Source organism: Mustela lutreola, chromosome 1 (assembly GCF_030435805.1).
Source record: "Mustela lutreola isolate mMusLut2 chromosome 1, mMusLut2.pri, whole genome shotgun sequence".
Lineage (NCBI taxonomy): Eukaryota > Metazoa > Chordata > Mammalia > Carnivora > Mustelidae > Mustela > Mustela lutreola.
The window spans coordinates 185,960,759-185,983,630 of NC_081290.1; the positions used below are offsets into that span (position 1 = coordinate 185,960,759).

General features: G+C 50.9%; 1 protein-coding gene across 2 annotated transcripts in view; it reads left to right on the forward strand.

Moving 5' to 3' along the window:
* The window catches only part of ZBTB16 (zinc finger and BTB domain containing 16), a 182,995-nt gene that overhangs the window by 120,506 nt on the left and 39,617 nt on the right, over window positions 1-22,872 (forward strand). For both annotated transcript variants that reach the window (XM_059181285.1, XM_059181296.1), the window contains exon 4: window positions 2,302-2,388. In XM_059181285.1, coding sequence (XP_059037268.1) covers window positions 2,302-2,388 — 87 coding nt within the window. The remainder of the gene's footprint in view (window positions 1-2,301; window positions 2,389-22,872) is intronic.

The window sequence follows — 22,872 nt, forward strand, 5'->3', positions numbered from 1 at the left end:
CTTAAAACTTTTTTTTTTTTTTTTTAATAATACTGGAACCATTTCTCCAGCTAGAATTTTACGCAGAACTTCGATGTAAAGGGGCATAGTGGAATTTTATTTCCTTGAGTTGGGGGAAGGAAGCCCATACCTCACCTTCTTATCCATGAAGCAGCTTTGCAGATGGAGCCCTAAGGAAGCCAAAATACCCAGAAATTAAGAGCAAAGCCTCTGAAGTCAGGCTTCCTGGGTTTGAATCCACTTCTGTCACCTACTCTGTGACACTGGGCAAGCTACTGAACCTCTATGAGGTTGGGGTTTCTCGTCTGCTAAAGGGGGATAAGAGCAATATGTACTTCCAAAGGTTGATGGGAACAAAGGCAACAGTACATCTTAAGTATACCTACAACAGTACACCTTAAACACTTTGCATCGTGCCTGGTGTCTGGTAGAGCCTCAGGAGATCTGAGATGGTTGGAAAGCAGCACTAGGTTTTTGCTGTGAATATGTGTAAGAAGTTCTACCTTGGGCCGCCTGGATGCTCAAGGTCCTGGGATTGAATCCCACCTTGGACCCCCTGCTTAGCGGGGAGCCTGCTTCTCCCTCTCCCTCTGCCTCCCCCCCCCCCGTCTTGTGCGCTCTCTCGCTCTGTCAAATAAATGAATGAAATCTTTAAGAAAAAGTTCTGCCACTCATACAAACATAAAACACAGGGTTGGAAGGAACAATGTGCAGGGTGTCCTGGAAAGGGCAGAACATAGCTGGTGTGCTTGACGCGTGCAGCCTGAGGTCTTTAGGATGCAGTGGGGTGGGAGGGGTCAGAGGACTGGGACCAGCTGTGCTCACATGCAGAGACTTGGGGCGGGTCCAGCCGTGCCTTCCAGGGTAGGTGGAGATGGCTCCCCGTGGAGCTGGGTGGCTCACTGGTCAGGCCTCATGGCCACGGAGAGGAATTTAGAATCAGTGCAGACTGTGAGCCATGTAACTTCTTGAGCAAGGATCAGGAAGGAAGCAAGTGGCCTTCAAGGCACCTGCATGCATTGGGTGAATCTGGCCATTGTGTGTGTGGGGGGGTGGCCATCCTGGGTCTGGGGGCCACCCAGCAAGGGCCTGGGTGGGGCAGTGAGAATCGACAGGCATGGCAAGAGATGCATCTAGAAGACATTTCGAATGAAATCGGCCGAGGCTTGAGACAGGTGCCCCCTGAATGAAATCACTGATCAGAGCCTTAAAGACTGTTTAGCAAATGGTAAAAAGTCCTATTTGTCTTGACACTATGGCCTTGTTGCTTTTTAATGGTTCAGAAAAAGTTTGCCAGTTTGAATCGCACCGAACTGATAGTATCGGTTCCACAGGTAGGTACAGTAACAGGTTCCTACGGGGTGCCGGGTCGATACCGCTGAGCATGGGACAGCACACTCCCGCCCTTAGAGAACTTCCGGGGTGGCAGGAGACAGCGAAGGTGCACAGACATTTCGGAGAGTGCAGTGGCGAGCCTTTGATCTGGAACGTCCGGGGGCACAGGGACAGGCTGCGTCCCCCAGATGCCAGGCAGAGGCATGGAAGCCGGTGTGTGGATGGTGCCGCCTGTGGGGAGGGCATGAGGGACGAGAGCGGCAGACACGGGAGGAGCGGAAGGACGAGCAGAGGCCTCTCGGTGGGGAAGAGCCTGGGCCCTTCGGGGAACCCCAGCGGCTGAGTGGGCCTGGAGTCGGGGCAGCGAGAGTGAGGGGCGGGAGACAAAGCACACATCTTAGCTCGTCCAGAAGGGCTTTGTGAGTCTCGGTGAGGAGTTTGGATTTCGTTCTGAAGACACAGGGAGTCATTCGGGGATTTTAAGCGATCGGGGGCTAGGGGTAGTTGGGGGCAGACAGTCTGGTTTTGGGGGCACTGAGTTGGGGCTGTCCAAGTAGAGGTATGTCTGCCATCCCTACTTTCCCATAAGGTACAGTCTACGCAACGGGGCTCATCCCCCCCTGTCTAATCCTTTACTCCTCTCCATGGAGCCAGCCCCCCAGAATCCTGCTGCTTCTTGGGGCATCTCATCAGGACCCCCACTCTGCTTGTGTTGGTTATTCTGATTTTGTTCCCTCTTCTCTCTGGGTGACCCTGGATGGGGGCATCTGGAGCTCATTTGGGTGGGTGGGCACATCCTGGAGGAAGGGCTAGGCTGGCTGCCAGGGCCAGCCGCTGTGCCTGACTCGGGATCTTCGCAGGTATCCAGCCCCCTTCCCCCAGCTTCCACCTACAGTTTGAGCCCAGGACTGCTTCCACACAAGCAGAATATCACTCTCACGGTGACTGCCTCCCCTATCTTTTCAGCGGGTGCCAAAGCCTTTGTCTGTGACCAGTGTGGAGCCCAGTTTTCGAAGGAGGATGCGCTGGAGACACACAGGCAGACCCATACCGGTGAGTAGACCGACCCCCGTTCTCCAGGTCCTCCAGTGTGCCGGCATACTCCTAAGCAAACGCGACATCTTGTGGTGTCCTGAGGAGCTTGTGCCCTGTTCAGCTACTCTCGTGTGTGAGGCTGGACGGCAGGAACCTTGACCTTGTCCCATAGCAACAGCTGTCCTGGCTGAGGTCTCCCAGGCCATGAGGGCCCCATTTTCTCAGAGCCTTCTAGCAGGCTCTTGTTGAGGTCTTAGAAGGTCCGAGATGTTATCTAGCATCCCCTTCCCTTGGTGAACGGTCAGGAAACCTCTTGCACTCTATCTGAATACCTCTGAAACCCTCAGTGGCCACAGTGGGCTGCTCTTCCCGCTGTGAGTCAAGTCACGGTAAAGGAAAGCAGTGTCTGTGTAAGGACGCACGGGAACCGTTCAAGCTGACAAGGTCACTGCTGTATTTGGTTAGAGCCCTGGTCGCTCGGCGTCAGTGCCGTCACCACCGTCAGTCATCGTTACTGTAGCTCAGAGCCCTGGGGCCGCCTTTTGGAAACTCTGTAAGGTGGGAGGCTCTTCTTGTGTCATAGATGAGGGCCCTGCAAGGAGGGACAGTGACTTCGCCTACTTCAGGGTGGGGCCAGGAGGGGTGCCCAGGTGGCTCAGTTGGTTAAGCAACTGCCTTCAGCTCAGGTCGTGATCCTGGAGTCCCTGGATTGAGTCCCACATCAGGCTCCCTGCTCAGCAGGGAGTCTGCTTCTCCCTCTGACCCTCTCCTCTCATGCACATTCTCTCTCTTTCAAATAAATAAATAAATAAATAAATAAATGAGTGGATCTAGGACTGGGTCTCACCTTGGCTCTGCCCTTCCTGCCTGTGAGACCAGGGATCCATCCTTGAAATGGTCTTACTTGGGGTCCCCTCGTCTGTTAGAAGAACGGAGTTGTAATCGTACCTACCTCCATAGCGTCCTGTTGTCACAGGGATGAAATAAGATACTTTTTTTAAAAAAGATTTATTTATTTATTTATTTATTTGATAGAGACAAGTAGGCAGAGAGGCAGGCAGAGAGAGAGGGAAAAGCAGGCTCCCTGCTGAGCAGAAAGCCCGATGTGGGGCTGGATCCCAGGACCCTGGGATTATGACCTGAGCCGAAGGCAGAGGCTTTAACCCACTGAGCCATCCAGGTGTCTCTAATAGGAGATACTTTATTGGAAGTGCTCTGCAGAGTTTTGGCTCATAGTAAGCATTTTATATCTAGCACTAGGTATATTTAAAATATTTATGGACTTCCCCCAATGTGCCTGGCTTGCCTGTTGCATTTAAGGTATGGGGACATATGAGACAGACAGCATTTCTGCCCCCACCGTGGACCTGCAATTCTACCGGGGAGACAGTATAGGCACATAAGTGTGTAATACTGTGTCAGGTAACGATACATGCTAGTAGGAAAATGAAGCAGGATAAGGGGAAGAGAGTGATAGGGAGAAAAGTCATATTCCAGATTAAATGGCCAGGCCTTTCTGAGAAGGTGACATCTGAGCAGGGTCCTGATGTAAGGGAATGAGCCTCTCAGATGGAACAAGCACTTGAAGAAGCCCTGAAGCCAGGTTAAACTTGACCATCTCAGGGAACAGCATGAAGAGCCTTGTAGAGGGAGAGTGGACAGGAGGGCGGAGAGTGAGGGGCAGAGGGGTGGTGGATGAGGCAAAAAATCAGAGAGGTTTCTCAGCCTGGGCATGGAATTTAGATTGTATTCTCCATGTGCTAAAAGTCCATTGGAAGGGGATAAAATATTTGCAAATCATATCCCTGATAAGAGACTTAGAGTTAGAAAACATAAAGAATTCTTAGAACTCAAAAATAAAAAATGGGCAAAAGGTCTGCATAGCATTTCTCCTCAAATAGACAAATAGTCAATGAGTGCATGAAAAGTTGCTCGACACCACTGGGCCAGGGGAAATACAAATCAAAATGATAATGAAGTCATGTTTTGCACTCATCAGGGTATGGCTATAAGACAAAATACAGGCAGTGAGAAGTTTGGGGAGGACGTAGAGAACTCCGAACCCTACACGGGGCTGGTGGGAATGGAAAATGGTGTAACGGCTTTGGACAGCAGTCTGGTAGTTCCGCAAAAGAGTAAACATGGCATTCCCATATGCATGGCAGCTCTACTCCAAGGTGTCTCCCAAGAGAAATGAAAACATACGTTCCCACAGAAACTTGCATGTGAATTTTTATAGCAGCGTTATTTATAACAGCCAGAAGGTGGAGATGACCCGGTGTCCGCCCACTGATGAATGGATAAACAAAATGTCACTTATGCGCAGGATGGAATATTATTTGGCTATAAAATGGGGTGGAGTGATCCAGTATACAAATAGATGAACCTTAAAAACATCTTGCTCAGTGAAAGGAGCTGATCACAAAAGCTCTCACGCTGTATGATTTCCATTCTGGATGTTTCATCCCGAATGGGCAAATCTAGAGACAAAAAGTAAATTTGTAGGTGCCAGAGGCCGGGGGAATTTCGGGGAAATGGGGAGGGACTCGGGAAGAGGTGAGGAAATGTTCGAGAACGGATGGTTGCACAACTCAGATTATAAACTATTGAACTGCACAGGGCATGAGTTACATGTTGTTGGTATGTGAATGATAGCTCAGTAAATACACATACACCCCACAGATATGTGGACAAACATGTACAGAGAGAAGGAAGTAATAGTCCACTGGAGGGTTTTGAATGGGAGAATGACATGACTTGATTCATGTGTTTAAAAGCTCACTCTGGCTCCTGTGTTGGGAATTAACCATGGGGAGTGTGTTGGTTAGTAATTGCTGTGTAACAAACCACTCCACCAGCAGGTTAAAGAACAGAGGGTTATTATCTCTGACAGTCTTGTGGGTTGACTGGGCTCCGCTGGCTGCTTTTCACTTGGGGTCTCTCATGAGATACGTCAGTCAAGCCGTAAGTGGGTCTGGACATGGCGGATAGCTTCCTCACTTTCCATACTTGCCACATAGCCTTCTTCACAGTAGAGTGGCCTGAATTTCTTCTGAGACAGGTCAAGGCCCCAAGTGTTTGGAAGTGTGGTAGGCTGAAAACCTATAGCATCCCTTCCACCATGTTTTATTGGCCAGAGCTGGCCCAGGTCAGCCCCAGACTCAAGGGGTAGAAGGCTAGACTTCCCTTCTCAAGGGATCATGACAGACAAATCCAGAGTGTTATATGGCAGCCATCTTTGGAGACGGGCTGCTAAACTACCACAGGGGGCTAGCATGGAAGAAGGAAGACCAGTCTGTTGCTGCTCCTGGTACCACCATTATGTCGGTGGTATTTTCGTGTCCTGTGACCTCCTCCGATCTGCCTTTCCCAAGTGGAAAACGTGGTGTCACAGGCCTTGGTCTGTGACCGTTGGAGGAGGGCCTTCTAGATGAGCATCTCCCTGACTTGGTTAAAGGGAAGGTGACTTGACCATGATTTTGCCCAGGGTTCTGGAGCCAGTTATTTTGAAAGCCAGGGCAAGACCCAGGTGTTCCCAGGGCCCAGCCATCTCCTTCTGGCTAGACCACACATGGCAGAGAATTGCCCTCTGAGATTTCTGATCTGGGGCCTGTGGTGACCAAGCAGTGGGCAGCTTGAGCTGTCCATGCAGATGAAATCTGAAGCTCCAGGAAGCAAGCCACCTCCCAGCCAGAATCAGAGGCGAAGGCTGAGTTGGCAGGACAGGAGGCTGTTTGCAAACGGACCCCGTGCACTTAGTGAGCACCTTCTGTGTGCCTGGCATCCTCCACTGAGGGGGGCGGATACAATAGGGATCAATGCAGACAAGCCTCTCTGTTTTTATCTTAAACAACTTCATTGAGATGGAATTCACATACTGTACAGTTCACCTGTAAAAAGTATACAACCTGATGATATTTGGTATATTACACTATTTTTTTAAGCATACAATTCAGTGGTATTAATGACATTTCCACCTGTTTTTAGAATCTGGGTTGGTTCAGTTTTGAAAATTGAGAGGTGTTTTAGGACCAGTGCTTTTCTAGGATTTATTAAGTCAGTGAGGCTTTGGAAGTGGCTGACACCTTCCAGAGAAGGCTATTTGACTAGTGGTTGGAAAGAGAGCCTGGAGTTTGTGTCAGAAGCCTGAGGGGGGCTCTAACTGCATAGGTGGGGTGCCAGATACACTTGAAAGCCAACGGGAGGGCAGAGAGCACACCAAAGAGGAAAAGGAGCCGAGACCCTGGGAACAAGGAAAGTCATGGCATTGCTGCTCTGTATTTCTGATACCTTCTTGGATAAAAGCTATTTTTCCATTATACCCATTTAATAGATGAGAAAAAAGAGGTCTAGAAGCCACCCATTAGGAAGTGGAGAGCTGGCGCTTGGCCCAACTCCATCTTCAGCCCTCTTCCCACTGCCCCCCACCTGCCTCCGGGGTGACTTACTGTGGTCCACAGGTGTGTGGCTGAATGACTGGGGAGACCTTGTTCAGAGATCCTTTTGCTCAGGGCCTTGCCTGGGCAGGGCTCTTTTGGATCGCTGTGACCCATTTAACTAAGGATCCCCATCGCCCTTCTGGGACAGGATACACCTTGTCTGAAACAAATGGAGTCTGGGAGTTCCATGCCCAGAGCTGCCGTGTTGGGGACTAACAGAGCGAACCTGCAGCATGACGTCGGATGGGTGATCAGGACGTCTTCTAGGTGTCTTTGAAACCAAGAAGTGAATTTTGTAGAAAGTAGCTCTCATTCCACTTTAGCCCAACGAACGGCATCTTGACGTGTTACCCTTCTGACGCCACTTAACCCGGATTTCTGTGGTGGGGTGTGTGTGGGTGACTTCTCCGACACCCCCTCCCCCAGGATCTTGGTGGGCTCCGGCTGGTGCTCTGGGAGGCCCTGCCTGTGGTTGGGCTGGGCTCGGACTTTGTTGTCATATTTCAGCTTTCTGTTTTGGTACAGCGAAGACTTTGAGGAGATAAACAGAGATCACTTTACACCTTTTATATTATGACAAATACATATTGCAAAACACTGCTGCTTCCAGACTGTCGGGCTGCAGAGCAGCGAGGAATTAACAGCTACGCAGCTCCCTGAGATGCCTGTGCTTCATTGACACATCAGATTTTTTTAACTGTTCAGTAAAATAAAAAGCGAGAAAACATGCGCACGCGTGCTCGCGCACACACACGTACGCACTTACACACTCCCCCAGCGTACCGCGGAGGTTCTATATTGGGCATGTCTGAAATTAGCAAGTCGTTCTTTAAGTCCAGATAAACTGATAAATACCATTAATGGCTTAATTTATACTCTGGGTTTGAAATTTGACACATGGACACTATCTTGGCTCAGGAAACACAAGTGGTTTTGTGCCAGAGGTTTTAATGACCGATCAGTAATATAAATTGCTGCATCACTGAACAGAAATAGCTTCTCCGTGTCATTTGATCTGGAAACTTCTCCGGCCAGGCAGCAGTTAATAAATTTAAAAATAATTACCCTCTTTATTCAAAGTCAAACTAATTAGGAGTAGGTTTTACAAATCATAATGTTGTTCAAGCCACTGTACATCCCCGTTTGGGACCTGAGCGGGCCTGGGGGGCAACAGAGGGGATCGGGTGGCGTTAATTAGAGGACAGGGAAGCTGCCTTGGCTCTGAGCTGAAGGCAAGGAGATCACAATGGTCTTGAGCGTGCCCTGCATGGGAAGGAAGCGGTGTTGGGGAGGGGCCTTGGGGGGGACCAGTAGGAACCTTCAGTCTTTTCATTCATGTGTAGGGACATCAGAGCAGACGCCTGACTGTGTCACGAACATGGGCAAGAGGGGCCATCGTGGGTCTGCGTGGGTCAGGCCAGAGAGGCCAGGAAGGGTGTCTGAGTGCATGGCTGCTTGGGGAGGACCGACCTGCCCGAAGACGGGAATGGAGAGGAGGCTCTCTGGAGGGCTTTACCCACTGGGCAAGTTTCAGCCCCGAGAGGGTGGCTCAGGTTTGCCTTATAGGCTTCAGGGAAGGTGCTCCTTTAGGGCCTAAAGTCAGAGTGCGAGGTTCGGGGTGGTCTGTGCGTAGTGCCCCTCAGAACTTGGGACCTGGTGGCAGACCATCTAGTATCCAATCCTAGTTTGATGATCTTGGGCATGTTGCTTAACTTCTGTAAGCTTTGGTTTCCTCCCACGCAACATGAGGGTGATGGTGGGGTCTGTCCTATAAGGGGTGTTGTGAGGATTTAATTTGATCATCCGTGTAAAGCACTCAGCCTAGGCCTCGCCTGGGTATTTCACCCTCCAGGAGCACCAGGAGCATGCCTGGCCACGTTTTAGAGGAGGCCTCATTGGTTGGTACCCTGGAAGGCTCAAGAATCTTGAATCTCCTGCTGGTATCCTAGCCCATGTCTGCTACCATCAGGAGCCTGGGAATTCTGGGTCTCTGCCTTCTTCAAGTAGACTTTCTGTGTCTGCCATCGCACCTGAGACCCTCCTCGTGCCCTGGTGAGGCAAAGAGGCAGACAGACACGGCTAGAGCCATTGCCAGGTTTAAGATTTCTGGGGCTAGGGGGGCACCTGGGTGGCTCACTGGGTTAATAAGCCTCTGTCTTCGGCTCAGGTCATGATCTCAGGGTCCTGGGATCGAGCCCAACAGTGGTCTCTCTGCTCAGCGGGGAGCCTGCTTCCCCCTGCCCCGCTTGTCTCTGCCTGCTTGTGATTTCTCTGTCAAATAAATAAATAAAATCTTTAAAAAAAAAAAAAGAAAAGAATTCTGGGTCTAGGAAGTATAAGGGTCATCTGGGAGGCCCAGGACACGAGGATGACCTAGATCTCTAGACCTGTCCTGCAGACATACAACTGTCCCCTCCAGCTGACTTGAATTAGACTATGCAGCTGCTTGGTCCACTCATTCTTTCATTTATTTCCTAAGTTTTAAAGTGTCTACCATGTGCAAGGGCTTTGGGGAACTGATAGATGAGGGTGAACAAAATCTGGTCCCTGCTTTCCTGAAGATGACAGTGTTGTGAGGTCAGTGAACGCAGGGGCTACTTGCCTTGGGTGCAGAGTAGACAAGAGCCGTACTCTATTGGATACTTCGGAGTTCCGATTTTATTTAGGTCTTGGCTGCAGTCCTAACACAGACACATTTTTCTTCCCTATTCTTTGCCAGAGAAAACTTAGACCCAGAAAGATCAAGGAAGGCCAGCCTGGGGGACAGCTAGCTTGGATGCCTGGCCTTCTGCACCCTAGAGCCCATGTGTTAATGCTGTCTTCCCTCCCCAATGGGGACTGGGCCTTGAACCTAATATGCAAATAGGGGTCAACAGCCTGTGAAATCAGGGGGCAGAAGCCCCTATTTGAAAAAGGGGGTCAGTTGAAAACGAGCAAAGACAAACTAGAATCAGAACCCAGGAGTCCTTACTTCTATTCCAAGCTTCTCTTGATTTGACTACAGAATATGGCTTTCTTTTCCTGGCCTAGAAAAAGTTGCTTCATTTCCACATTCCTGTGTCCCAGAAGAAGCCGCTCAGGCAGATGCAGATGTTGACTTGCGGGTTCCCCTCCCCTTGGTGTTGGCTGCAGAGGGACGGTCCTGTGGTCCAGAAGTGGCTAACACACCTGGTGGCCAAGGGCGGCCATGCTGTGGGATCTGCTGAGAAAGCAGAGAGCAGGCGCTAGAGAGAGCCCTGCCCCGGAGTGCTTCTCCTTTTCAGTGTCAAGGAGGCTAGGAGGCACCTTGCTAGAGCTCTGGAGGGAGGAATCAGTAAGGACACCCACACTCTGCAACAGGGTGACGGTCCCCTCCCTGTGTACACAGCTCCCTGTGTAGCAGAGCTACATCCCACCCTGGTATTGAAAGCCAGCTGCTTCTGCTGGCCCCTCTCTCATCCCTGATAGGTTAATGGTGCTTAGGGAGAACTCCAGAGACGGTCTCTGTCTCTGACTTTCAGAACAGAAAATAAAGTCCTTGTTTGGAGGACGTTCTGTGGGGGGTGAGCTCGGAAGGGGCATCAGGAGGTACAAGTGGGGGAGAGGGTCTCCAAGGGGGAACAGCCCAATTCCATACTCAGGATGGCTGCCCACCTTGCTCCTCTCCTGACCCAGATCTGGCACAAGGGCAGTGCTGGGCCCCAAGGAGCCTCGTCAGGGGTCCTGGCCCCTCTGTCCCACGGCAGTAGGTGAACCAGCAACTGTTCTGCACGCCCCCCACCCCTGCCCCGCCACCCCAGCGGGGCAGAAGCCAGGTACCGGCCCCAGTGGAGGAGAGGGTGGAAGGCAAAGGGCCGCACGATGACCAACTCAATCTACCTAAAACTTCACGGGGACAGAAAGGCAGAGCGAGCCTCAAACCCCTGCCCGAGCTGGAGGGCCCGGGGGAAGACAGGTCATGGGAGGAACACATGGATTCCATGCATGCTGGTGTGACCTCCCCATTGAAAACATAATAGCCTCTGACTTTTATAAATATCAGGGGTGATTTGTATAGCATTTCACACGGTGTGCCAAGGAATTGAACATGAGAAAGCCCGGGAACGGCCAGGGAACGTCATGGGCACTTTGGGAGGGAGAGTCATATGCCGCTGTTCGTACAGTCAGTGCACCAGCGTGGACTTACTCTTGACCTATTTCATGCTGTTACTATAAAGGCATGTTTGATGCCTAATATAGAGTTTTATTTTCCAAGCGCAGGGCTCTCGGCTTTGTCGGAGCTGCTCGCTGTGGAGTAGGGAAGGACAACTCAGCTGTCACCTGCTGGCCCAGACAAGCCATCCTTTAGCCTAGTGGCTCTTGGGCCCCTCTGGCTCCCTTCTGGGGGGGCCCCTCCATGCTTCTTTTCAAAGCTAAGAAGCTTTATTTTATTTTTTATTTTTTTAATTTTTTTAAAGATTTTATTTATTTATTTGACAGAGAGAGATCACAAGTAGGCAGAGAGGCAGGCAGAGAGAGAGAGAGAGAGAGAGAGGAGGAAGCAGGCTCCCTGCTGAGCAGAGAGCCCGATTCGGGACTCGATCCCAGGACCCTGAGATCATGACCTGAGCCGAAGGCAGCGGCTTAACCCACTGAGCCACCCAGGCGCCCGAAGCTTTATTTTATTTAGAGCAATTTTAGGTTTACAGCAAAATCGAGTGGAAAGTACGAAGGATCCCCATGATACTCCTGGCTCTCCCCCTACTCACAGCCTCCCCCACTGTCAGCGTCTCCCACCAGAGTAAGACCTTTATTGTCCCCCGTGACCCTACACTGACACCCTGTAAGCACCCAGAGTCTACAGTTTGCATGATGGTTCACTCTAGGTGTCCTGTGTCCTGTGGGGTTGGACAAATGTATAATGACCTGTACCTACCAGAGTTGTGTCATACAGAGTAATTTCACTGCCCTAAAAATCCTCATGCTCTGCCCATTCATCACTACAGTACCTTTTATGAAAAGCATTGCTGCTTTGAATGGTGCTTTTAAGGGGATTGGTGGTGCTTGGTTGTCTTAAGGGGTAGAGGAGGAAAGTTCACCCAAGACCAGACTGGGTTTGAAAAGGTTGGAACTCATTGACTCAGTCGACCTCTTGAACATCTGCTTTGTGCCAGACATCGATGCCGAGCCCTGGGGTGCAGCAGCGAGTGGGACTCCTAGGGTCCCTGCCTTCACCAGCCTCCCATTGTTATGGGAAATATGGTGGCCGTGATTGTTGTGTTGGGGGTATCATGGTGTATGGAAGTGATAATGAGTTACGAGAGAACTGATTTCTTCTCTGGGCTCTGTCACAGGCTTGCTTTGTGACATGGAAAGAATTGAATTGTTTCTCTTCCTCTCTCGAATATTGGGTGTGCGAATTGGGCAAGAAAAATTGCTGTTTTGGGGGTTCTTCGGTTCATAGCACAGTCTAAATTCTGTTCCTGTATGGGTAGTCTACATTTTCCAACCTTAATTTTCACCTTTGTAAACTATGATTAAATTATATGTGGTTGTTGTAAGGACTGAATCAAAAACTCTCTGTACGGGGCTTAGCCCACTGCCTGGGATGGGGAGCACGCCTTCAATGGCGGCTTCTTGCTTGGGTCATTTTTAGCTATCTATGCCGTCTGTCCCTCACCAGAAGACATGTTTATCTTTCACTTTATTTAGATGCTTATTCAGTAAAAATTTAAGTGAATGTTATGTCTGAAGAAGGAATTAAAGATGAAGCTCTTTTGTATCTTAAAGATTACCCCAGAAATTTGAGGGAAATGATAGAACTTGGTGTTTGAGGACTGTGGCTCAGACCTCCTGCGGTGCCGAGCATGGCTGCTTGTCAGAAGTGATCTGACCTGGTGGGCCACACCCTGCCCCAGTGGCCGATACAGGCAGGGATTTAAATAGTACGTCTTGGGGTGCCTGGGTGGCTCAGTGGGTTACTCTGCCTTTGGCTTAGGTCATCATGATCCAGGGTCCTGGGATCGAGTCCTGCATCAGGCTCTCTGCTCAGCAGGGAGCCTACTTCTCTTTCTCTCTCTACCTGCCTCTCTGCCTACTTGTGATCTCTGTCTGTCAAATAAATAAATAAAATCTTTGAAAAAAAAATAGTACGTCCTGTTCAGGAGAAGGACTAGGATTTGAGTCATGGGGTCCTGGTGGTGAGTCTGCTGCGCTTCTGGGACGCCCACTGCTCTGCTCTTCCGAGCTATTCCTTCTCTCTTAACGTTGTCCTTGGGCAAGGCCCGACACTCAGCCCCAGGCCCCCACTTGGACCCCGGGTCCCCTCCCCTCTCTGTCTTCCTGTTCATCCCACGTGTTTTTCTCTCCTCTACTGCTCTGCCTCCGCTTCCAGCCCCCACCCACCCCTCCCCCTCAAGACAACCGCCGCCCGAAGACAGAAAGGAGTTAATAAAAACCGATGTGTAACTGAAACTTGAAAAGCCATAAATCGCCTTGTTTTTTCTAGGATGTTGGTAGCATTTTGATTTAATAGTTGGACAAACACAAGGGCCTATTTTATTCAGAGTTTACAGGCCTCAAGGCTGTTATTCCTCCAAATTTAATAGCATTGAAATTGCAGGGTTTGCTATAATTTGCCTATCGCTTTCTGCTCCACCATTGATGTTTATTGTCAGCGGGATGGAATCTCAATCCGACTCACTTAGATAACATGTCTGTTAAACATTTAGATAATTGTACCATCATTAACTTGTCACATTATTTTAGAGATTCAAAACAGAAGCAGGGTAAGTAGAGGTAGGGGAGGTGGGGGGAGGAGGAGGAGGAGGAGGAGGAAGGAAAAAGCTCCCCTGAGTTCAAGGACCAGGAGATGAGAGTTGATTTTACACCCTTGACATTTCAATGGAGGCGTCTAAGTTCCTGCAGAACGAGGCCGAGGCTTGCTCGCTGCTGAAGCAGGGGGCCTCTCCTGGGCCCGGCCAGGCCCTGGCGCAGTGCAGCCGATGCTCGGAGACCCGCAGCCTTTGTTTCGGCCCCGGCTTTGGCCTTCATGTACCAAAGATCAATTTTTTAGCCTCCCTTAGGGTTGCTGATTACAACATTTTATGTAATTAATTACAAAGCAATGAGAACACCCGAAATGTCCAAAGGTAAGGAATCTGTTAATTATAGTACCTGACATGGAAAGATGTCCATGATGTTTTGTGTGATAGAAGCTGGTTAGAGAAAATAGGTTGTATCGTGTGGTGCCATTCACTACAAAACACAGAAGCTGTCCCGGAAGATTCTAGAGGGCTCTCTAACTCTTAACAGTGAGTATCTTTAGAGAACGGGATCACAGAGCAAAGGTGGTTTTACTTTCTGTTTTATCTATTTCTGAACAATAATAATTATAATACTTATTTATAGGCATGTATCATCTATAAAATATAAAAATGAAGGTCACATTGTAAGTAAGAAAAACAGCACTTAAAAAAAAAAGATGTTATTTATTTGACAGAGAGAGAGACCGTGAGAGAGGGAACACAAGCAGGGGGAGTGGGAGAGGGAGAAGCAGGCTTCCTGCAGAGCAGGGACCCTGACGTGGGGCTCGATCCCAGGACCCCCAGTTTATGACCTGAGCTGAGGGCAGACGCTTAATGACTGAGCCACCCGGGCACCCCAAAATAGCACTTTTAAAAAGGACTTTTTTTGGGCGCCTGGGTGGCTCAGTTGGTTAAGCGACTGCCTTCGGTTCAGGTCATGATCCCAGAGTCCTGGGATCGAGTCCCGCATCGGGCTCCCTGCTCCATGGGGAGTCTGCTCCCTCTGACCTTCTCCCCTCTCATGCTCTTTCTCACTGTCTCTCTCTCAAATAAATAAATAAAATCTTAAAAAAAAAAAAAAAGGACTTTTTTTTTTGAGAGAGAGAGAGAAAGAAGTGGGGGAGGAGCAGAGGAAGAGAGAGACACAGAGTCCCAAGCAGGCTCCCTGCTGAGCGTGGAGCCTGACTCGGGGCTCAATCCCAGGATCATGACCGGAGCTGAAACCCAAGTGTCAGATGCTTCACCAGTGGAGCCGCCCAGGCGTCCCAAGGAGGAGGACTTCCCAAAAGAAAAGGCTTCACGTTTAAGTAATTGGAGTTTAAGAGCCACCCAGGGCTTAAGTGTCTCAGCTACACAGCCGCGACCCAAGCCTCCTGTCTTGAGTCACCACTTCTGTGTTCACCAAAGGCCTGGACAGGGGAAGCAGGGTGCAAGAGAGATTTCCATTACACCGAAGTGAAGACTGAAGTCCTACCTATTAGGGTGACTGAGGCCAGAGGTAAACAGGCAATTCTGGGAGCAACGAGGGGTCAACAGTGGCGGGATGTGAGCTCGACATCTACAACCACCCTCCAGAAATTCTGCGGTTCATGCCCCCTGGTCCCACATGGGGGACTGTGGTTGTGGCTGGCTGGCTTTGGAGCCCATGTGATGTCGCATGTCCCCAGGGCCTTCTTTGGACTCGGGCAGGAGAACTCACTATTGCCGTCCCCAGTTTGTGCACGCCCAGTGACATGGCGGAATAGGGGGAAAACATGCGAGTCAGTAAGCAAGGGTTAACGTTTTCCCGATCGTACTGTAAATAATGCAGCTGTTTGGGGGTTGGCAGGACAAACAATGTAAATATTTCATAGACTGTAGGCTAAATAATATATATATTTAGAAAAGCAGCTTAAATATTTCATGTGCTGTGGCACAGACTTCTGCCAAGGGGGGGTGAAGTGGGTTACGGAGGCTGGTGGGGAAGGAGGGGTCTGTGGTTGCCTGCGGTGGGGACCCCGAAGACCAACAGAATGTGTTTGTGAGGCTGGGGAGGCACAGGGACGGGCAGCTGGCAGATCCTGGGAACACGAGAAACCAGAAACCTCAGATTTTTTTGAAACCATCCTTTAAATATCCTATAATCTCTGTCTTGTCTTTTTTTCTCTTCTCTCTTACTGTGGGAGAGAGACAAATGAAACCTTATGACATGAATTTATTTTTAAAAAAGCAACTTCCAAGCCAAGAGAATTGAAAACCTATATCCACACAAAGACTCAGACATGAAGGTTCCCAGCAGCATGACTTGCAGCGGCTAAAAACCAGAGACGACCCAGGCCTGGGTCGTCTGACGAGCAGAGGGCGGTGGAGTATTACACAGCCGTAGAAAGGAACCGGGGGCTGAGATCATGCCGTCCCAGGCATGTGCGTGGACCCTGCCATGAAAGAAGGCAGACACAGAGCTCTGCGTGTCGCAGGGTTCCGTTTATGGGACGTGTCCAGGCATGTCTTAGAGGCCGAGCCCGTTGGTAGTTGCCTGCAGCCGACGGGGGAATGGGGAATGCCATCTGGGGTGCGTGGAGTTTCTTTTTGGGCAAAGAAAAGTGGGGCTTGAGAGTGTTGGAGACGGTTGATGGTGAGTCCATTCAAAGCCATCAAATTGTGTGCTTTAAAAGGTAGTACTCGGGGCACCTGGGTGGCTCAGTGGGTTAAAGCTTTGCCTTCAGCTCAGGTCATGATCCCAGGGCCCTGGGATCGAGCCCCACATCGGGCTCTCCGCTCAGCGGAGAGCCTGCTTCCTCCTCTCTCTCTCTGCCTGCCTCTCTGCCTATTTGTGATCTCTGTCTGTCAATAAATAAATAAAATCTAAATAAATAAATAAATAAATAAAAGGTAGTACTCCTCTAGGGTTTGTGAATTGTGTGGCGGCTGAAACAAAAAGCAGCTCCCAGGGGTGTGGTTGGTTTGTGGAGGCTCGGCGGCCGTCCTAGACAGGAGGCGGGGTCAATGCCAGAGGGACCGTTTGGACAGTCATGCTGTTCCCAGGAGGCACCAGGGGGCTCCAGTCCTCCTGGGCTCAGTGGTGCCTCCCTCTGCTGCCCACTCTTCCATTTTCAGAGTTGGGAAATGGGAAAAGTAAGAGGAAAGACACAGCTCCAGACCTGCCACGGGGGAGAGACGGGCATCTGACGACCTCCGTCAGGGAGTCTGGGGAGTTGCCGTCTGGGTAGATCTCAAGAAGTAAAGCTGGTCCTTACCTTGCCGGGGGGTCGGGGGACGTCCCTTTTGCCGAAGTCTGCGTGATCGGCATGGAGCCAGGGAGCCCATTTTAAGAAAAGAATCCAACAAGTAATAGCTGCTCAGTGTGGGGAAATTAGGAAATACAGTGTCTTTTTGTTTTAAACAAACGTGGGTGATCGTAGGCAACGCACCTGGAACGCACCTGCCAACAGGCCTGTCTTGATGATCACCGCAGTGGTTTCCTGGTGTTCTGCCCACACCCACTCACTTCTTGTGTAAGCCCTGATGGGGTTACTTGTGCACCGGGATGTGCCTTTTGCCTTCCACGCTTTGGTTGGGGGACCAGGTCCCCTTTCTGAAGGACCTTCTGGGGGGACCCGCTGGCAGAAGGGACTAACAGAGACCCAACGCATTATCGCCTCTTACCTATCGCTCCTCCTGTCAACAAGATAAACCGGGCTGGCCGGGCCCTTGCACAGTAGCTGTTTACTTGGCCATTCCAGGCCAGCTTGAGATACTGGGAACATGGCCAGTCCCCCCATTTGATCTCCTTAAAAGCTGTTTCCCTTTGGTTTTCTCTAGCCTTGCAAATGGCCACTCGCCCTGGGCAGGATCTGGGCAGGTAATTTTACCTCCTCTACTAACTTAATGAATGGCCCCGCCCGGGGCCTGGACAGACCAAGGAAAGTCTAGGCATCAATTGATTTGCCAAGTTAAAACCCAGAGTTAAGCAGCAAGTTAAGCATCACATGTTAAGTGTCCCAGGGCCAACGAGGGGGAAGACATCCTACAGGAGAAGGACCCCTGTCAGATATTAGGAAAAAGGCTTTTCTTTCGGAATTTCCTTCTGCGAACATTAGGAAAAGTTACTTAGCCGTGGGATTGCGGGTTTAGGTCATACAAAATGTTCCCTGCCCCCACTAGGAGAAGATCCATTACAGATTGGAAATGACTTTGTCTCTAAGTGCCCATTGTCAGATGGGATACACATTCCCCTCAACCAAACAAATATAAAATGCTTCCAGCCTCTGCTTCGGATTTTCTATTACTGTTTCACAGGACTCTAGAGAGTTTTAAGATAGCAATTTGATTAAGCTTATGGGGAAGATCCCATCAGATAACATTCTTTTTCTGCAGGTAGAGATAATGTGTTCAAGTATTAAGTATGTTTTAAAGGTAATTATCTTTTCCATATTCATTTTAGTTACAGGAATTGAAAAGGGGGAGACTTTGCATCTGAAAAGCTGCCCCATGGGCCCTAGAGTCACTCTAACTTCTCTCCTCTGGGAAACACTCTTGAGGTTTTTGACAAATGAATGTTTTTCTATTCCGAAATGCCTTGGGATCCCTCTCTCCAGAGAGGTAGTCTGGAAGGTGGGGTTTTGGTCATGGCCAAGGCTGCCTAGCCTGGATGCCTGTTCTAGAATGCTTCTGGGCCCCCCCGCCTCGGTTCCTGGATGCAGGGGGAGGCCTGGTTTCTACTCCGAAAGAGGACTCGCCCCATCCCACAGTGAGTCCTACCACATCCCCCACCTTGCAGAAACCAGGCCTGCAATGATCATTTCCGTGCCCTAGTCCCTGTGCTGGGGTGTGTTCAGGTCAGGAGAGGCTAATTCAAGGGCTCGGATTCTAACCTGTGTCGATTCCCAGACTTCAGAAGCTAGAGCAAGAAGAGGCATTGTGGAGGATGGTTCTGTGTCTCAGATAGGTTCAGGGATTTGCCTGGGGTCACACAGCAAGTTAGAGAAACACACTGTGGGCTCTAGCACCCAGGAATCCTGGCCGGGCACCACTCTTCCTGTCCCCCAGGGTACCCACAACCCTGTCATCTCCAAAAAATAATACTCTTCCCCCTTTCCCGTAAATCTCTTGGGTAGGAGATTCTGTCCCATGTGGCCCTCCTTGGCAGTCCATTACTCAGGGTCTACACAGTGGGCTTCCAGGCACTGGAGTTCCTCCGACTTTGTTCTGCCTACATCCTGTGCTGTTCTAAGCACTCTGAATTTTGGCAAAATAAAAAACCAGACCCAAATCCCACCTTTGGAAAACTAACCATCACTAGGGAGGAAAACAGACCTATCTAAAGAGATTCTAACAGTACAAGGCCGTCGAACATGATCTGTGCTATGAGGGTTCAGGCGTGGTGTTTTCAGTGTCTCACATTCCTCTGCCCGCCTGCAGCCCTGGGCGGCCGCCAGAAACCCACAGTTCTGCACACAGTGTTTCTCCGAGGTGCGACTCCGCCCGATCGTCAGGGAACGCGCAGTCAGGGAGGGCAATCAGTGTGGGTCTGGAGGTCACTGACTCTGGGAAAGGACCCCAGGCTGGTCGCGTACAATGCCCCGTGGTCTCAGACCGAGGTGGTGGCCAAGGGGTGGACGCCTAAGGATGCTTTGGTGTCTAATACATACACCCAGCATTGCCTCTCCCAGCATAGCCCTCGAAAGATCCTTGTTGTCTTACCCCAGCTACCCATGAAAGTCACCTGGAGGAGCTTTTAGAAAAACCAAGCAAGGCTCACACCCCAAATCCTCAAACACCCAGACATGGCTGTTTCTTGCAACCTTCAGGAGATTTGAATGGAGATCTGGATGGGCTAAGATCAGACTCCACTGTATGGAATAGGAGATGCCCCCCGCCCCCCATGAAAGCCTCAGGCCTCACCTTCTACCATCCCCTACAGCGTGTTCGTCCCGAACCCCACTCTCCTGCTGTTTTTCCTCTCTGTGCATCTTTCCCGATCTCCCTCGTGCTCACATTCCTTGTCTGCTCGGGGTATTTCTTCTCCTCTCCGTTGTGTCTGTTACGGACTGGATATTTGTGTCGCTTATCCCGCAACTTATGGGTTGAAGCCCGCAGTGCCAGTGGGATGGTATTTGGAGGTGGGCTCTGTGGGCAGGTTTGGAAGAGGACGAGAGGTGGAGCCCTCAGGATGGGATTAGTGTCCTCCTGGGAGGAGGAAGAGGCAAGAGGTCCCTGTCTTGCACCATGTGCAGACCAGCTAGAGGAGGCCCCCCTGCAAGCCAGGAAGAGGGCCCCTGCAAAGCAACTCCACCATTATAACACATTTTGGATCATGGAGAAGATCACGAAGGACGCAGCCTGGTCCATTCAGTAATGAAGGATTCCATGTCACACAGTGGGCAGAAATGAGGATCTGTGTCCTGGGATTTCTGACTGAATCTGATCTAAATGGGTCCACCGGTGAGATCGATCCCCCGTACAAGCCCTCCCAGATCTGTAACCTCTAGCGCAGAGAGAGTTTCAGGAGGAAGAGATTCCCCGAACTCTCGTCCCTTCCTCAATCCCCAGTCACGATTTGAACACCGACCACGGACCCAGGTGTCAGCACCTATCAGGACCTGCAGCCCCGAACAGGGCTGTGACAGAGGCGTGCCCTCATCGTGGGCAAGAGTGGTAGGTGCCCAGCCCGGACGGGCGCGGCGGGCAGGGACGGCGTAGAGGCAGGAAGAGAGCTCCAGCTGAATTTTCTCCTCACTCTTGTGCTCTAGGGTAGACTTACTTCGTGGCGATGGCGACTGATTTGCTCACCGTGCCTCGCAGCCTAAACCTTTGTGTGTATGCATGTGTATATGGGCTGTGGCTAATCCCTATCCTTTCTTGGTCTCCTGTTTCTGAGGCTAGTGGTGTTTGGGATTTGCAGAGGGAGGAAAGATATGAAAGGGCAAGACAGGAGACCCCGGTGCCTGGATTCAGAGCCTCTGCATTCCGGAGACCCCCCAGAGGCCCCTCTCCCTGGACCCTTCAGCTCGAGAAAGCCATTGTACTCCGTCCTGGCCTCTGACCCTGAGGCTCTGGGAAGCAGCAGGCTGTTGACACTTGGACAATCATTTCTTGCAAGGCGACTGCCTCCCTTGGGAGCTCCCCTCTCTGCTTTGGGGTGGTGACTGTTCCTCCAACCAGGAAGGGGGGTGGTGAACGAGGAGGGAAATGAGCTCTCCGACAGAGTGGGAGGCGAGGAGGGGGCTCCTGGATGGGAGACCACCCCACCCCCACCCCAGGTCCCCGGTCGGCTCCACGGTTCACTCGTCTCTCACCTGCCCACTCAGAGGCACCCCCTCCCCAGGGCTGATCTTTGGGAAAATGACTCCAGGAGACCTGTTTTTGGCCTTCTGCCCTTTTGCTGGGGGTCTCCTGTTCGTCGGGGAGACCCCTATGTCTTCCTGGAGGATACCCCATCAGTGCATCTCCTGCAGCCACAGGAGCAAACAATATTCCTGGTCCAGGTGCTGCTGCTTACTAGGTGCAAGCCTTTGGGCAAGTCCCTAGTCCTTTTAGAAGTTAATTTTCCTCACTGGTAGAATGGGGTCAAAAACCCCCACGTACCTCGTGGGCCTTCTGTGCAGTCACGTGGAAGAAGACACTTGCCTGCACTTTGCACCCTGTGAGGCAGACGTATGGCTGTGCGACTCGTAGAGTGTGTGAGCATGAGGCTCCTAAGTGTTTCTCTTCCTTTCTCCTTTCTAGAGCATTTCAGGAAGTATTTTCAGAAGGGGGTGGAGTGGGACAGAGGGACTCTTAAAATCTGTAAGTGCCACTTTGCATTCCTTCCACCTCAATCTCAATAATAAATAACAAACCACACGGCCAGGAGCTCAGATGTTATGTCCAAATGAGTGCAAGACTGTGTCTCCAGCAGCCAGGCATCCGCGTCCAGCAGGCTTGGACGGTACCATTTCTCCAGCAAGGAGAAAAAGTGCTCTCTTGCTAAGCTACAGAGAAACCTCCCTTGTGCTTTAATTCTGGAAGAAGCGGATTAGTGTGGCCATATTTAACCTTTGACCCTGACACAAAAGCATTATCAAAATTAGTTACCAAGAAGCTCTGTCTTCCTCCTCCCTGTCCCCATGTCCCTGTTGGCAGGGGCTGGTTTAGGGTCTTGGTAAACTCCTTCGGAGTAAGAGCAGCCTTTCAGAAGAGCCTTGTTGCCCTAGAGACGTGGGGCCTGGCCCTTGCTGCCGGAGCGCGTGGGGTCCAAGGTGGGCTGAGGGGCAGAGATGGGCGTCTACACTGCTGTGGAGGTCAGAATCTGTGGGCTGGGTTTATGCTTCTTCTTCCTCCGAGACCAGCCTGGTTCTTGGCCTCCTGGGAAATTGGACTTTAGTTAGGTGATTTGTTGACATGTAGACCCCCATCCATTAGAACTTTCTCTAATGCCCCCTTCTATCCGGCTGCTGTATGACCTACAGATACCAGATGATCTCAGGATTGATTTCCAACATCTTCCCCTTCCACCCAGAGATCCACGGGCTCCAGCGACAGAGTAGGGCTAGATCCGGACCGGAGTCATTTCTCTGGGGTTCAAGTCCTCTCTTCCCCACCGTTTAGTCATTGTGGCCTTGGGCAAATTATTTGAACTTGGAGCTCCTCATCAGTAAAACAGGCATCATAGTAATCACAGTGCCTAGCTCCTAGAGTTATTTTTAAGGCTAGGTAATAGGTGAGGTACTTGGGATGGCGAAGGGTCCTTACCAAGCGTCCAGCAGCCATCAGCTACTGTGACCTCTGTCACTGGTGTCATCATTATTGACCCTTCATCACTACCCGGGGTCCTCATCAGCTCCCGCCACCGCACCCCTCCCAGTCCTGGACACATGGGGGTTAATGGGTTCCCTGCCCCATTTCCTCCTCCTCCTCCCTAGCTTTTTTTGCTGTCGTGTTAGCATCTCCTCTTAGATCAGGGTATGTGTGGGGAGTCGGGGGGGGGGGGTGAGGGGGCAGGAGGGGGAGGGGTGGCTGCATTTCATACCAGAATTCTGGCTCGCTGTGGGGGTGCAGGAGGGAGAAGGGCTTTATAAGCTCTCGATGAAAGCTGTGAAACAAGATGGTCAAGGATCTGGCCGGCCTGGTTTGGGATTATGGCCGGCCCCCGGAATGCCGAGGGGGCCTCTTTTAAGAAGCCAGTGTCTATCTACAGTGTATCTCTCATAAACCCCAACGCTGGGGCGAGGGCAGGGGGACTCGCCCTCCTGGCATGTGATTGATTATCTGGTATTTATGCCATTGAGGACTTGTCAGCGGTTCGGGGTCAAAGGGTCATCTCATGTGTCTTGCCGCCC